This window comes from Dichotomopilus funicola (assembly GCF_033296635.1).
Source record: "Dichotomopilus funicola strain CBS 141.50 unplaced genomic scaffold C8A04scaffold_9, whole genome shotgun sequence".
Lineage (NCBI taxonomy): Eukaryota > Fungi > Ascomycota > Sordariomycetes > Sordariales > Chaetomiaceae > Dichotomopilus > Dichotomopilus funicola.
The window spans coordinates 278,547-293,549 of NW_026944030.1; the positions used below are offsets into that span (position 1 = coordinate 278,547).

Here is a 15,003-nt window from a genome sequence, read left to right on the forward strand (position 1 = left end):
CCAACCCTGGAGAACCTGCACACCACACCGGAGCAGCTCCTGACTCTGAGTGCCCCCCACCCATCAATCCATGTCTCCTTTCTCCCCTTCTCCATCCCCAGGTCCCTTTAACAACCCCCTTACTCCCTCAGCTTCATCACCCAGTCCATCGTCCGAAGCTCCTAACTCCGAGCCAAACTAAGCAGACCGCTCGCCGCACCACCCCTATCTTCCATGTCTGTCTCCCGGTCTGCTTCCCGGTCCCCTTCGTCTCTGGCTCTTCCCCCGTCATGACGACCTTGGTACCTGTCGTGCCCCACGAAGCTGACCCTCCTTTGGCTGGTGTTGTTGCCGTTGTCGGGATGGTACGGCCTTGACAAGGCTGATAGCAAAGAGTCGGCTGAATCGGTGGCCCTGCGCGGACGGGGCGGGATTCTAGGATCTGCGGCGGACATGTCGCGCGTTGTGGTGTTGTGGTGGGACTTGGGGAGAACTTCGGATTGGTGGCGCTGGTGGTGATGGACGGGTTGGCAGTGGACCGGTCGGTGGTGGGAGTCGCGCGGCTGCTGGTGAGTGTAGCGATTTTGCGTTTTTTGTGTCCACCGTTGTTCGTCACGGATGATAGTTGCTGGCCGGGATTGGGCGAAACGGGGGCTTCTCGAGGGCGCTGCTAGCCTTGGCCCGCGCTCGACGCCCATGCTGGGTCTCCGGACGGGCGCAGCGGGCAAAGGTCGTCTACCACCCCGGGTTGTGGAGCTAGATGCAGTGCCAGGGGGAGGGAATGATGCTGAGAGGGATGTCGGGGCAGGATAGGCATTCTGCTGGCCGTGGCTCTCACTTCGGCCGTGGGCAGAGAACGAGTTTCTGGCCGGTCTCTTAATTTCGGCAGCCCGAGCTTCTAGTGCATCGAGTGACACCTCGGTCTGGTTGGTGCGCACTTTGTAACTTGCGAGGCCGAGACGCAGGCGGAGGATCTCAGCTTTCTGTGAGCGGTGTTAGCACTGGCACATAATCACAGAAACCCCGGGAAGACATACTTGTCTGGCTTGTTCACGCGTCATCCGCGGCCGGGAAAGCGAGGCCGGGAGTGTAACAGGGACGGGCGCCGTGGCAGGCACAAGACTGGCAATGTCTGGCTCCGTGATAACCGTAGCCTGTGAGTTATCCACAATCGAGTTGTCAAACACTGAGGTGGCATCGGGCGAAACGGAGCGGTCGCGGATCGGAGCGGTCGCGGCTGTTGACAATGAAGAGGGCGGAGACTGGTACAGAAAAGTCAGTATCTACGCAGCAAGTTACAGTGAGTAACTATTAGGGAGCAACATACCTCTGCCCGTCGGGGTTGGACCTCGTCCTTGTTCTCCAAACACGGCCTCTTCGCCACCGGCTCTCCACCCAGCCCCTCCTCCAAGGTATCAACACGCGCCGACACACCCCGCGACGAGCCCACCGACGCGGTCGAAGCAAGCGAAGGAGAGCGGCGTTTCTTAGTCGGGCTTCCTCTCTCTTCCTCCTGCGCCTTCGACACCCCTTGGTTCTCCATACCCGACACCAATGTAGAGTTGGCTGCTGTGGAAGATAACAGCGCACGACCACGTGCAGGCGACGCGGTACCCTGGCGCGGGGTAGCAAACAACTTAGACTTGACAGGACTCTGCTGCATGGACGACGATAGCAGCTTGCCCTCGTGCCTTCTCATCTTGTTAGGGGAGCACGCGTTGGGGTCGAGCGCACCGAGAACGCGACGCTTAGTGGGCGAGGCTGTATTCATCTTGTCTCGTCCTTCCGTGCGTTTCTGTGCGGCGTCTAGTCGACTAGCCGGGTTTCTTTGTTCTTTGGATACACGATTGACTAAAGAGAAGCGTTGATGAAAGAGCGTGTAGAGTGTTTGCACTGTTGTCCGGGTAGGTGCAGAAGAAAGAGGAAAGAAAAGGTTGCATCTGTCGCCAAAGACAAAAACGAAGAAAACACGCTCACGTCACAGAGAAATAACCCGTGACGAGGAACCTTTCCCCCACTTTGTGGGTGGAACAACCGTGACGACCGCGGCACGCTGTAACTTCAATACAGACAGGGTATTTAATGGTGTCTTGCTTCAAGCGTGGAAACGATCCTGGTCGTGGCGGGAGAACCCCATGCAAAATGTCCAAATTCGGTGGGCAAGTGTCGAACGCGTCGCAGGGGTGGAAGTGAGAGAATGAAATATCAAGCAGTCATCCGTGAAGGCGTGAGAAGTGTCAAAACCACGAAAAAGAAGAAATGAGCAGTCCAGCACAAAACGCGGTCAACAGGTGAAGTGGCAAGAAATTCAGGTATGCAACAGGTATCTCAACATAAGCCTTGCACCCCAACGTGACAGACAACCAAACCAAAAGGCAAGAACAACCTCACCTCAGTTGTCCCCACTGAGGCCTGTTGCCCACTCGCCCACCCCCTTGCCAAATCCGGTAATTTGTAAATACGCGTGCTGGACGCGCCAACGCGCCAAACCACCCTGAACCCTGACCCCGATTTGTTCCAGGGGTCCCCCAGCCCCACCAACGGACCCCCACATGCACCTTTTCAGATCGTTTTGAAGATCGGCTCCCAACGTCTCAAATTCTTCAAGACAACAGGAACAGGGATCCGCGTAACCTCGATGCAAGCGCGCTTGGTCTAGGTATTTGCCACTCTTGATGGGATGAACATCTGTGAAAGCCCGAAAAAAAAAGATGAAAGCTCTCTTTGCCCTGTGAAGACGCTTTTTGTTCAATTCACCCAACTTCAATCGAAAAACTAAAAGTCAAGTTACTCATAAGACAAGGGGGGCACCTCAATTAAAATAGGAGAAGTCATCCACACTACTATGGAATATCAAAATCCACACTAGCGATATCAAAATCACAATCGCAATTCAAGTTACCTAACATCCGACACCAAACAATCATCACATTCAATATCCCAACTACATAAACTACCCAATTAAGAGGAAAAACAGCAACCTCACTCCAGGCCACAGCCCATTAACAGCCCCATAACACCCTCAGGTATCACCAAGGAGAACAAAGTAGTAATAACACCACACCACCAAATAATCACCAACAGAACAACTAGTATAAGAGTGAGTGAGGAGAACCACTCAAAACAATAAAACAATAACAATGATGATGATAATGGTACCACTACCGATAATCCCCACCGTAACCATACCTAATAGTGTAAACAACTTAAACAACCGAAACCCCTCACAATCCTAGATAGATAAAAATAACCCGAGAATATTCATACCCCAGGAACAAAAACCACCTTTATGCTCCCCAACCTAAACGAAAAGAAAAGAACCCATTCCCACATTACCACCCAAACCCAGAAACTGACCAACCAACCAGCCAACCAACCAGCCAACCAACCAGCCAACCAACAAGCAAGCAACAAGTCAAGTAAACAGACAGACAAAAACTAACAAAGCAAGAAGCAAGAAGCAAAGTATACCATTCAAAAAATCTGGGTATCACCACCCCTCTTATCCGACCCTGTGCGAAAAACAATCCCTATTCCTAGTATAATCCCCTGAGCCCCCCTTTAGAACCCCATCTTTATCCGCCTCACACAGTAGTAGCCCCATTCCCCATCCCCCTATCCTAATAATGAATGCCCCAGTCCAGTCACCCACCCAACCCAACCTGACCAGCCTATAAACTCCTTGAAACAAACGAGTCCGTGAAAGGACTACTTCAAAAGCTACTGTGTAGAAATAACAAAACCGAACCGAGTCAAGCCAAGCCAAGTAATAATGCAGACACAGTGGTGAGAAGCTTCTGCTGTGCCAATGCAAGCCGATACATCGCGATAAACGTCCATATCCCACAAAACTCCTCCATTTCCCCTTTCCCCTTTTCCTTTTATAACCCCTTGTAACCCCCGCACCTCAAGCATCAAGAGAATACATATCATGCGGCACCTTAAACGGCTTCGAGAAATCATTCTGCAAATCGTCGATCGGGAACATCACAGTATCGGCGCCAGCAGCATAGATATCTAGGTTTGGCGAGCCCAGATTATCCATATCCATATTAAAGCTGCCCAAATCAAACAACAAGTCGTTATCGAACGGCTGGCCCAGCTGCAGGTCGATGTCCAGGGCCATACCCTCGGCGATATCGCTCGTCGGTTCCGATGCCCCGCTGTCCTTCATCGACTCGGGCGTGTCGTTGGGGGTGAGGGACCGGTACGTGCTGAAGTCGGGCACCAGCGTGCCCGTGACCGCCTCTAGGGAGTTGCCGAGACCAGCGAACAGGTTTTGCGGGTCGATGGTCGAATTCATCCAGGGATCGTCGGCCGTGGGGATCTGGGGTGTGCCGGCCCCTTGCTTCAGGGGCAGGTTCTTGCCGGGTGTGCCGGGTGTGCCGGCCGCCTTGATGCCGGCCGCGCTGCCCTGTCTCTGCATGGACCCGGTCCTGGACATGGGTGCTGCGCCGGCCTTTTGCCCTTGCTTGGATCGGTTGATGGCCATAGGAGCTGCCGAGGGTGTTGAGGGGCCCGCGGTGCCCGCCTTGGGCGATGCTTTGGGTATGCCCTGGGGGTCCAGACCCAGGGTGGCCGTCACCTGCTCCTGGAAGAAAGCGAGAGGGTTTTCATACGGTTTGATGTGCTCCTCCTGGCGGTGGTTGTTGAGGGCTTCCTCCGTGGCAAATCCAATCGAGTTCATCTCGCAGCCCGGCTCGGGGCATGTGAGCTTCGGCGGCTCGGGCTTCCTCATCGTCACGGGAGACGCTGCATTGACTTGTGGTGAAGACGTCGTGTTGGGCGTCTGGGCCACAGGGGGCGACGCGTGGCCGCCGGTTGCCGTCTTGACCTTCTTCCGTGCGGGCGGGATGACCAGATGATCTTGAGTGATGCGCTGCTCGCCGTAGTACTCCGGATTGCCGGCAGGCGACTTGTGCATCCCAAACTGGAACGGCGGCTGGGAGGAGGTCGGAGCCGCTGGGGCCTGGCCTTGTGTCGTCTTGCCCGCTGCCCGGCTCTGCGCGTTCTGTGCCTGCTTAAGCGCCTGTGTTTGCTTCTCTAGGTTTGCGGCACTGAGGGGTGACGGCTGCGGCTGGCCTTGGTTCGGGTCTTGCATTCCTCCAGTAGCCTGTCCTTCTTGCGCCGGCCCTCGCTTGAGCACCTCTAGATCCTGCAACATGCTGTCCATCATCGTGATGTACTGATCCAGCTCGTTATTGGTCACAGTCAACCCCTCCACCTGCTGGGTCATGCGTTCGTCGGTGAATTGCCTAGAGACCTTGGAGCGCTACACAAACAAGTTAGCACAGGTCTTGTCACCCTAGGCTAGATAGAAAATAAAAGGGTAAAAAAAGAGAAAAAAAAAGAGCTTACAATCTTGAAGTACATCCGTGCCCGCGCGTCGTCCTTGGTTTGGTGATACCACTTCGCAATGAGTTGCGCGTTGCGGAGTTGCGTGATCTTCTCAGCTGCCTGGTTCAGCTTCGGCCGGATCTCATTCAGGGCAGTAGGCGACAGGGGCACCCAGATGCCCTGCTTCTGCTGTGTCTCCAGCAGCTTCATTTCCTCAGTCGCAATGCGATGACCGTCCTGAGCGAGAACTTTCAGGCGAGAGAGCGACTCTGGGGTCGTCGCAGAACGGATTCGCATCGCAATCGCCTTTTGCTGTTCAGCCGGCAGCTTGGACAGCTGTTCTTGAGGAATCTTGGAAAGCTGCTCGGGCGATAACCTCATGAGCTGTTCCAAGGTCGGTCTCGCGCCCGTGGGGGCTTGCCGGGCTGGTTCCTGCGACGGACCGGGCCGCGATGCCGCATTGGCGGCCTGACCAGACGTCTCACCCGCGGTGGCGGGATTCGGTCGTTTGAGGTTCTTGGGCGCTGTCGCAGGGGAAGGATTCGGGGGCTGTCGGGCGGGCTTCGCAGTTGGAGCTGGGCCTGGCGCTTCGGTAACCGGTGTAGCGGCTGGTTTTGGTTGCGGGACTTGGTGGAGAGCTGTTTGTTGGGGAGTAGGCTGCGGTGGCTGGGCAACACCGCCTTGTTGCTGTAAAGCAGTCGGCTGAAGACCGGGTTGTTGAACCTGTCCCGGGGCATTCACATTGACCCCTGGCTGCTGCTGCTGCTGCTGCTGCTGCTGCTGCTGCTGTTGGTTATATTGTTCCCAGGTCTTCTTAGCAAACAAGTCGCGCTTAACCTTCCGCACCAAATCCACCATCATCTCGTCCGGCACGTTTTGGAACCGGGGATCCCGCCGGGCCTGCTCAGCCTCATGCCGAGCTACCTGGAAGACGTGAGGTGGGTACGAAGCCCCAGGGGGGAGCGGTTGTGCTTGCTGATGTGGCGGTACATGTTGTGGCGGCTGCGGAACCTGCTGCTGCTGTGAGTGTGTGGGCGGTTGTTGTTGCGCCTGCTGCTGCTGCTGTTGCGCTTGTTGTTGTGCCTGCTGTTGTGCCTGTTGTTGCGCCTGTTGTTGTGCCTGTTGTTGCGCCTGTTGTTGAGCCTGTTGTTGCGCCTGTTGTTGCGCCTGCTGTTGCGCCTGCTGTTGCGCCTGCTGTTGCGCCTGCTGTTGCGCTTGCTGTTGCGCTAGCTGCTGTGCTTGCTGTTGCCGTTGCTGCGCCTGCTGCTGGAGCGACAGCTGTTGACCCATGGCCATATTAGGCGTCGGTGCACCACCCCCTGGAGCTGTCGCCAACGCCGATCTCTTATCCCAAGCGTTCTTGAATTGCAATATTTGGAAGTTCCCTAACTTCGCCTGTAGCGTGGGGTGGATAGCGCCAGGATTCGCTTGCAAAAACTGTTTAAGATGGCTCCATTTTTTTGTGTCAGCCGGGATCAAGCTACGCAACTGGTTCAGTATTTGGAGAGGAATGTCCAGGTTGTTCATCATGGAAAGCGCAGGAGGAGTCCGAGCAAACGCGGCAAACGCGGCATTGCTGTTGGCATCGCCGTTCGGCAGCTTGGGCTGTTGCGCAGCCCCCGGCTGGCCGCCTGGCTGCATCGGGCCGCCAGCCTGCGGGCCGGTACCAATCATGCCAGGCTGGCCCGGACCGCCCATCGCGCCGGGCTGAGGCTGATGTCCCGGCATCCCGGACATGATGTTCGGCCGGGGGCCGGGAAAGCCGCCGTTCGGTACCTGGCCCCTTTGCAAGCCGGCGTAAAAGTTTCGGATAGCACTATCCGCGCCGAGGTTGGAGACCATCCCCGCCATGGCCGGGTTGTTCATGTTGTTTAAGTTGTTTCCTTGGAGGGATTGTGGGCGCGCGTTGTTTGCGTGGTTGAAATTCGGGTTGAAATTGTTCCCCATAGCCGGATTACCTTGGGCCGCCGGGTTCGCGCCGGGTTGTCCCACAGGAATGGGAGGCTGTCGCATCGGCGCGTTGAGCGTGTTCATCGCCGGGCTTTGCGAAGTTTGAGGTGGAACATTCATGTTCCCCATGTTTCCCTGCTGCCCGTTCATGGGCCGGCCGGGAACATTACGTACGCCTCCCGGTCCCTGCACTTGGGCACCAGTCGGGTCCATCTTCACCTGCTGAGGTACACCAAAATTGGGTGGTACCTGCGTTGGCCGTGCTGTTGGGTTCGGCCCGGGCTGGGTAGCCGGCGTGTTCTGTGGGGGAAGCCCGAGCATCGCGTTCGGCATAGAATTACGGCCTGGGCCGCTGCTGGCCGGGACAACGGTCTGCCCGGCCTTTTCGGCTAGCAACCCCATCTGCTGCTCATTCCGAATGTCCTCCAAGTTTGTGGGGAATAGCTGGCCGTCAGGCATGCCAGGCTGCCGGCCAAGATTCCCCATGAGAGCAGGATTCATGTGGCCCTGTTGTGGCCCTTGTGGGTTCACATTCGTTGGCATACCCGCTCGCTGCTGCTGCTGTTGCTGCGCCAGTTGTGCCTGTTGCTGTTGCTGTTGCAAGGTCCTCTCCCGAGCCTGGTTGAGCGCACTGTTCTGGAAGAAGGTGAGAACAGGATCCTTATTCTGTGCGTTATGCTCTTGCAACTGGGCTTGTGTCATTCTCTGCTGCACCACAGCCCGAATTTGGTTCTTGTAGCCTTCTTCAGCTTGGTTCATGAGTTTGACTGCGTGCGCGTTGATCTTGGCTTTGTTCTGCTGGTTCAACCCGGCCAAAGGGTCGGCCTGAAGGATCATCGTTTGCCGAACTTGGCCCATCGGGTTCGGGAATTGGCGTTGATCTGGGCGGTTTTGGAGCATCCCCGCCGGCTGCATTCCGGCACCGATTTGCTGGGGCTGCTGAGGCATAACCGGAACCTGCATTGGATTTTGCATCGGCTGAAACCCAGGCTGGGGTGGTTGCCCCAAGCCCCGGGCCGCCATCTGGTTCATCATCATCTGCTGCCGCTGCTGGAGAGCCGCCTGCATCTGGGCCTGCCGGGCTGCGTCATTGTTGACATGGTTCTGGAGGTCCGGCGCAAGACCTTGCCTTCGTTTGACCAACTCGGCTAGTCTGCTGTTGATGGCGTGGTCGTACGATTGCTACAGGTCCATGTCAGCATCAACAATGAAAGAAAGACAAGGAAACGCCCACGGGGTTGGAACAGCCGGGCCCGGTTTTGTCCCTACCTTATCTGGTGACTGCAAGAAATGTCTCTTCTCAAAGCCAATGGCAGACACGCTCAGTTTCTGCCAGTCACCGTCTGGCATTGCCAGAAGGGTGTTAGATACACTTCAGGGGCCGTTAGCTCGGTCTTCTAGGACAAAAAGCGGTGGACAAGAAGTGCTAAAGAATCGGGGGGGAAGCGGGAGAGGAGGGGCTCATACAGATTACTAGTCTTGGCAAGACGGTCGCCGATGGAGACTCCAGCCTGCCACGAGCCCGGCGGCACCGTCGCCATAGTTTGCATCAGATTCGTGTAAATAAAGTTCTGCAATTGCTTGTTTTGGGGCTGCGGTGGCTGCTGCTGTTGAAGTTGCTGCTGTTGTTGCTGTTGCTGTTGCAGCATCATCATCTGACCGTTCGGGGTCATCTGTGGAATATTGGCCGCCATGATTGCGGTAGAGTTCCGAGCGTCGTTAGGCCCGAACGTGGCTCACGACGAGAGTCCGTGGTTGAAGACCGGGAAACGGAGAAAGGGAGTTGTCCGCCTGGGAAAAAGTGGCGGTTGGTGAGAGATGATGAGGAAAGACAAGGCGTAAGAGGTATGATGGGAAAAGCCACAACACCGCCTTGGCGCCTCGAGGCGTCGAGGCGAACCGAGCGGTTCGACCTTGAATAAGGGCGAGCGTACGTCCGGCCGCGGCAGCTTATCGATGTGGATAGTTCAAAATCGGGGATTCGTAAGGTTCGAGTGGAGAAATCGTCTGCGCAGCGACCGCATCTGCTTTCGCGATGACGCTAGAGTGATCGAATGGCTCAAAAGCTTACACGGATGCGTTTTGTCGCACTCGAAGCGCCCTCTTGGGGGGTCGTCTCTAGGTCGCAGCGGAAGAGAACTCGACGATGTGGCGATCAGGTATCCCGTCGACGTCGGATGTCAGCCCGTTGAATTGCAATCGGTGCTGTTCTTTTTTTGGAACAGTTGGGCCGGACTAGCGGTGTCCCAACAGGCGATAGAAAATCGTGTTCGAGGTGTCGTGATAGTGATAATGGTGGCGGATCTTCGAGTTCACCCTGACAGTAGGTGGTGGTCGATCGCGGTCGGAAACAGGCGGCGAAGAGTTGAATACTTCTTGCGTACGTAGCGAGCGCGGGTACCAAAACCGAAGGTTCTCCGGGTGGGGAAAAACGAGATGAGAGGAAAATAATGTTGAAAGAAGCCGTGGCACCTGAGTACAAAAGGACACTGGAAATTCTCGAGCGGAAAGGGGAGAATTGAAAGCGTTGCTGTCCTGGGTGGCAGGTTCGCGGGTTGTCGGTTGCAAGTTGCGGGTGCCTGGTAATAGAAGTGGGAGGGAAACGCTGATGAAGCGGGAATGGGGGATGGGGACGGACGGGACCTGGCTTGTCCAGGATGTGGGGCCCGCAAATCGCCAAGCCTGTGACCTGCTGGGCGGTTAAGTGGGTCCACGCCCGAAAGCCAAGACCAGGGTGGACGGGCCAAGCCAAACCTTCTTGGAGTCGAGAGCTGAAACTCGTGCGAGCAGAGCTGGAGGCAAGAACGAGACTGGTGGTTTGACTGGGCAGCTGTGTTCGCCGCATTCTCTTGTGCGCGGTCTTTTATTCTTCTCGCATCTCGCATCCACATCCCCGATCCCCGCGCCCAGGAATCTCAACCACCTAGCATTGCCGGTAAACGCTTCAGATCCAATTGTTTGGCGACCCGACCTGAGGACTCCGCTCCCCTTGCAAAGCAGTTTGGGTTGAACCGTACAGGCGGTTGGTCTCGATGACGGATTACGCTCCGTTTCTTACCTCACATATTGGTAGACGTCTTTTCCCTCAGAGCGTCGTGAAAATTACGTTGCGTGCGTCAAGAAAACTTGGTCTCAGCAAAGAATGGAGGATCTGCCTTCTGCCCGTATATCAATGAACCCTACGAAGTACGGATGTCTAGAATTTTATAACTCGTAAGTTATACTATGTAACCATCTCGGTTCGTCTGCCCAGGCGTGCCATCTCTAAATCGAGCTGTGAACACTGAACGAAGAGTCAACAGTAGACAGAAGGAACAAAACCATGGAGAAGCCGTGCAAGGCGGTCTTGAGACAAACTGGGACGGGCGCTAGGGGTGGTTGTGGTTGGGCGACAGGGGTCCTGCAACAGCCGTGGCATTGCAGCAGCAACACCTTGTTCGTCGAGGGTCTTCCCCCCCACTCCTCCCTTCCATGGATTCTCTTGTCGCCGCAGTTCGCCAGGCTTCAAGTCAACGGCTCACCCAATGCCGCGAGACTTTTGACGACAACGGCTTCAAAACAGCAGGTTTTAGCCGTCGCAATAAGCCACTTGACGCCAAAGCATTCCACATTGCACCCTTCCACTCGTCGCGACGGGCACCTCCAGCATTTTATCCCCCCCCCAGCAATCCGCATTTCGCACGCTTTTTTACTTTGTCCCACCGCCGTCCCACCAAGAAACCCTCCTCCCCCTTCCGCCGCCCCCCAGCAGACAGGGATTGTGTGAGGCTGACAGGGGGGTCATCTGGGCAGCGAGAGCATCAGCAGCACCAGCCAGTTTGCGTTGACTTGCTTTGCTCCTGGCCGGTGGCTTTCTTTTTCTTTTCTTTCTCATCGCTCACAGCCTGACTGACCATGCATTCCAAGGCGACCGACCGACCGCCCGACGGACCCGTTCTCCCAATCTGACGGGCCGTGGGGAACAGCGGTGAGTTTTCCATATACTCCGGGCATCCGCAGTTATCGGCCGGCGGTGGTGGTTGCGATGCGGACGGGGCAAGTTTGGGCGAAATGAGCTTTTGGGTCATTCTCGTTCGCCGACGCCCCGAATCTGTTTTGGTGTTGTGATCAGAGCCAGGATACCCCCGGCTCAGCCACGCATCGACCCACCCGCCCACCAAGCCCGTTTTGGGCTCCGCGCTTTCTCGACTTGCTCTTTCTCTCTCGCTCCAGGCACGCACTTGCCGTCCTCGAAGCGGTCGAGTGGATGAGAATATTCGAGCCTTTCTCCCTCTCTCTCTCCTACTATGTACCATGTAATTACTTAGTCAATGACAGTATTGCCGCAAGATAAACTACACTACTACGTCCTTGGCCACGGAAGCATTTCCGGGCAGATCTTACATATTAGATTGCATGCACTGCATCTCCATGTCTCTCTCACGGGCGTGGGGCTGCGAGGGTTCGCGAGCACGACCGAATCAGTGCGTGCGAACAGGAGAGGGGCAGGAAGCGAAGCCAATTCACTCGCTCCACAATCTCTCTCCTTAGACAACTACGCGAGATTTTCTGGTGTGTGCTTTGGTCAGTCTTCACAGTCTTGGAAGCGCGAGTTCGACTGACCGGGAGGAGGACACCGAGTGGGACAGGAAAGCTGGAGTCGGAAATCGAGACCCCAGCGCTTGTCCAGACCCAACGGCAACGGTTCTGGGACGTCCGTGCACTTGCGGGTCCCGTCCAACAGCCGCCCAGCGCCAAACTTTACTTTCCTCTGCTGACCACACCTCGACACCATCCTCCAACATCGGACTTGATCAAGACGTTGCGGAGATCGGGAATAACAAAATGTATCCAAGTTGACTGGCGCCTGCAGTTCGGAATTCCTCACCCTGGCACTTCCCACGGGATCAGCATCGCTCTTGAGGGATTTTATGTAGCATGGCCAGGAAAAGCCCATGAAATCACTAGCTAATGAGAATAGAAGTTGGCAGCGTTGAGCGGGAGGAGGAGCGAATTCCGCGTACAGAGTCCACCACCAAACCCCAAGGCTGTCTATCTGAGCGAGCGCAAGCAATGCCACCTCGTCCCAGCAGACTGTTTGATCTCCCATCTTTTGTAACCCAACACCACCAACAACGTGCCAGTCAACCAACCGACAAAGCAACGCAAACGGGAGAACTGATCGAATCCCACACGAGACCCAACTCTCTCTGTCTTGGTTCTCCTGTACCCGGTCTGACACACCCGCTCAATCGAGGATAAAGCAGGTGAGACCGAGTCCGCAGAATCGCCATATGTTTCTCCGGGAAAATCGGGTGAGTCGCTAGGCAGCCCAGCTGGTTGGCCGGTGAGTCCATCGATCGATCAGGTCGGTTTCTGACACACTTTTCTCTGGGTTGTCTCTGCTTGTGTTTTTTGAGACACGCGAAGAGAAATAGAAATAAGATAGTCGGGACTCCGGTCGTTAAGAGGTTGATTGACCCCACTAGCTCAAGAACTCAAGTTCATCCCACTAGAGTTCGGACCGGCCGGTCGCCATGGATATCCATGCCTTCATCAGGTACCTCGTCTGATACAGCCAAAAAATGCCTGGTTATGATTCCATCCCAAAGCAAGCAACCTCAATCACCCCAACTTACCACACAATAGCTGGTTGCGATAGATTACTCATCCTGAGCTCCCATTCTTCAACGAAGGTCGGGTACGGCTACCTTACATACATACACAGTAGTCGCATCCGTCAACTCGACGATTACTCATTGTTCCGCCAAGATTCCACACAACACCCTCACTTCCGACTGGAACAAGCAACCCACCAACAAGAGGTGCATCATCGGTGCATGTACGCGAGCTTCCCGTTTCCTTTTCCTTCCCACGCCGAAAAGATAGAGGTGGGACCCCCACCTTAAGGCCGATAACACCTGATTTCGTGATTTGGCATAATCGGAGGTGTGTAACCTTGCAGAGTGAATAACAACAGGTCGCTTGACCTGGGTTTGGCTAGCTATGCTACACAAGTCAAAACCAAATAAGTTGAATGACCGACTTGAAAAGCCAAAAACAAAAAAACATCAAAACAGAGGACGAGCAGATAGGCAGGGGAATAGAATGCGAAAAGAAAACGAAACCCGCCAAAAGAAATACAACGCTTAAATAAAAAAATCTTCAGCAGACAACAGACAGCCTGTGGGAGCACCCGCTGGGACGCAGGAGGGTTACATGCATGTCTTCATTGAAGATCCGGCCCAGCCAGGGGAACCAGCAAAGTCAAATTCAACCAACAACCGTCTCCCAAGCTTGATCGCAAGATGCAGTCAAAAGGGGAGAAGTAAAGAACAAATGAATGAATGGCTAGGACCAATTCAAAACATCAACATCCGTCTATCCACCCAACTGCTTGCTCTCCTTTTCCCCGTCTTTTTGCCACCCCCAAAAAGCAGTCTGTCCTCTCGCCGCATAGTTCGTACATAACAAATAGTCAATCAAGCTAAGTCAAGTCAAAATAAAGCCCACACCAAGCCCAATCACACCCCTCGCATGCCCCGTCCCATCACAACCTCTTCCTCCCCAAGCCAACCCAAACAAAACTCACTCTCCCCCAAAAGTCGCCGACCAATCGAGCCCCCAATCAAGTCAAGAAACCCGCCAGGGCGGGCGGCGGCGCTCGCTCGAGTCGGGGTCGGGGGATGACCCCAGACTTTTTGCGGCCCAGGGGGAGGGGAGGACGAGAATAGCAATTGGTTGCGGAGGATTTGGTCCACTGTCCACGTAAGGTGGGGAATGCGATGGGAGGCACTGAGTGGGCTGGACTGGGCGGGGGGAGAGCTGGAGGGAGAGAGAGTGGCAGAGAGAAAGAAGAAGCCTGCGGAGGAGGCTGGTGCAGGCTGGTGAGGGCTTTTTTGGGGGGTGGTTCGTGTTGCCGGGTTTGGTAGGGGGGACTTATTCCCGGGAAGTAACTAGTTAGTGTGAATGGTTTTGAACCTGGGATTCAAGTCACAAGTGTTTTTCTGTTCTTAAGTTAAACGTTAAGTGAGACCCGACCCGACCGGGTCGCGACGAGGAGTTCCAGTTGAACCTCGCAGACGGGACGGGATGGGACGCGGGGCAAAATGGAATGGATGGATTGGCAGATGTCCATTCCAGTCCACCAACAACCTTCCATTCCATCTATTCCCACCAATCTCGCTGGGTTCCAGAGGGGGGGGTTTTGTTTTCTGCCCGCTGTTGGCGGGAGTTGGAACGGTTGGGTGTGCTTGGCGATTGCCCGCCGTGCCTTCACTACCTACCGTTGAGAAACCAGCCGAGCCAGGACCTAGCCCTGGGCTGGGCTTTTCCAGATCCGCTTCCCGGGACCTGTCGGGCGGGCAGGCGGGCCTCCCTTCTCGCAACCGTCCGGGAGACGGGTCGAGTGGCCCCACTAAGCGACGATCAGACAACGGACACGGACATGCGCGGGGACAAGACTTTTTGGCCGTTTGCCTTGCCTTCGCGCCTGAAAGGGGAGAACTTGATGGATATATTCCTTTTTTTGGTGGTGGAATAGGTAGTGAGAGTGCGGATTTGGAATTAATCTTTATTTCGTTGGCTATCCTACTGCTTTTTTGTTTTACCTCTCGGTCAAATTGATGATGCATGACCGGGGAACAGCGATACCCCTCTCTTCGGTCTGCGTCGTTGTGTTACCATTTTCGGCTGTGTCATCGGAATTCATGATCGCCGCGTGAAATCATGTCCCCTTCTCCCTTCTCACCTCCCCCT

The 15,003-nt window shown here is 55.4% G+C and overlaps 2 protein-coding genes across 2 annotated transcripts; both read right to left on the reverse strand.

Moving 5' to 3' along the window:
• Positions 1-161: 161 nt before the first annotated feature.
• On the reverse strand, positions 162-1,750 carry C8A04DRAFT_25843 (uncharacterized protein; the record flags this gene model as incomplete). Its single annotated transcript, XM_062779709.1, has 3 exons — positions 162-962; positions 1,017-1,241; positions 1,307-1,750. 3 exons carry the CDS (start codon positions 1,748-1,750, stop codon positions 162-164), a joined length of 1,470 nt encoding a protein of 489 aa, XP_062639705.1.
• Positions 1,751-3,886: 2,136 nt separating this feature from the next.
• C8A04DRAFT_9827 (uncharacterized protein) lies at positions 3,887-8,960 on the reverse strand (the record flags this gene model as incomplete). Its single annotated transcript, XM_062785644.1, has 5 exons — positions 3,887-5,251; positions 5,338-6,287; positions 6,603-8,448; positions 8,536-8,638; positions 8,734-8,960. 5 exons carry the CDS (start codon positions 8,958-8,960, stop codon positions 3,887-3,889), a joined length of 4,491 nt encoding a protein of 1,496 aa, XP_062639706.1.
• Positions 8,961-15,003: the final 6,043 nt, after the last annotated feature.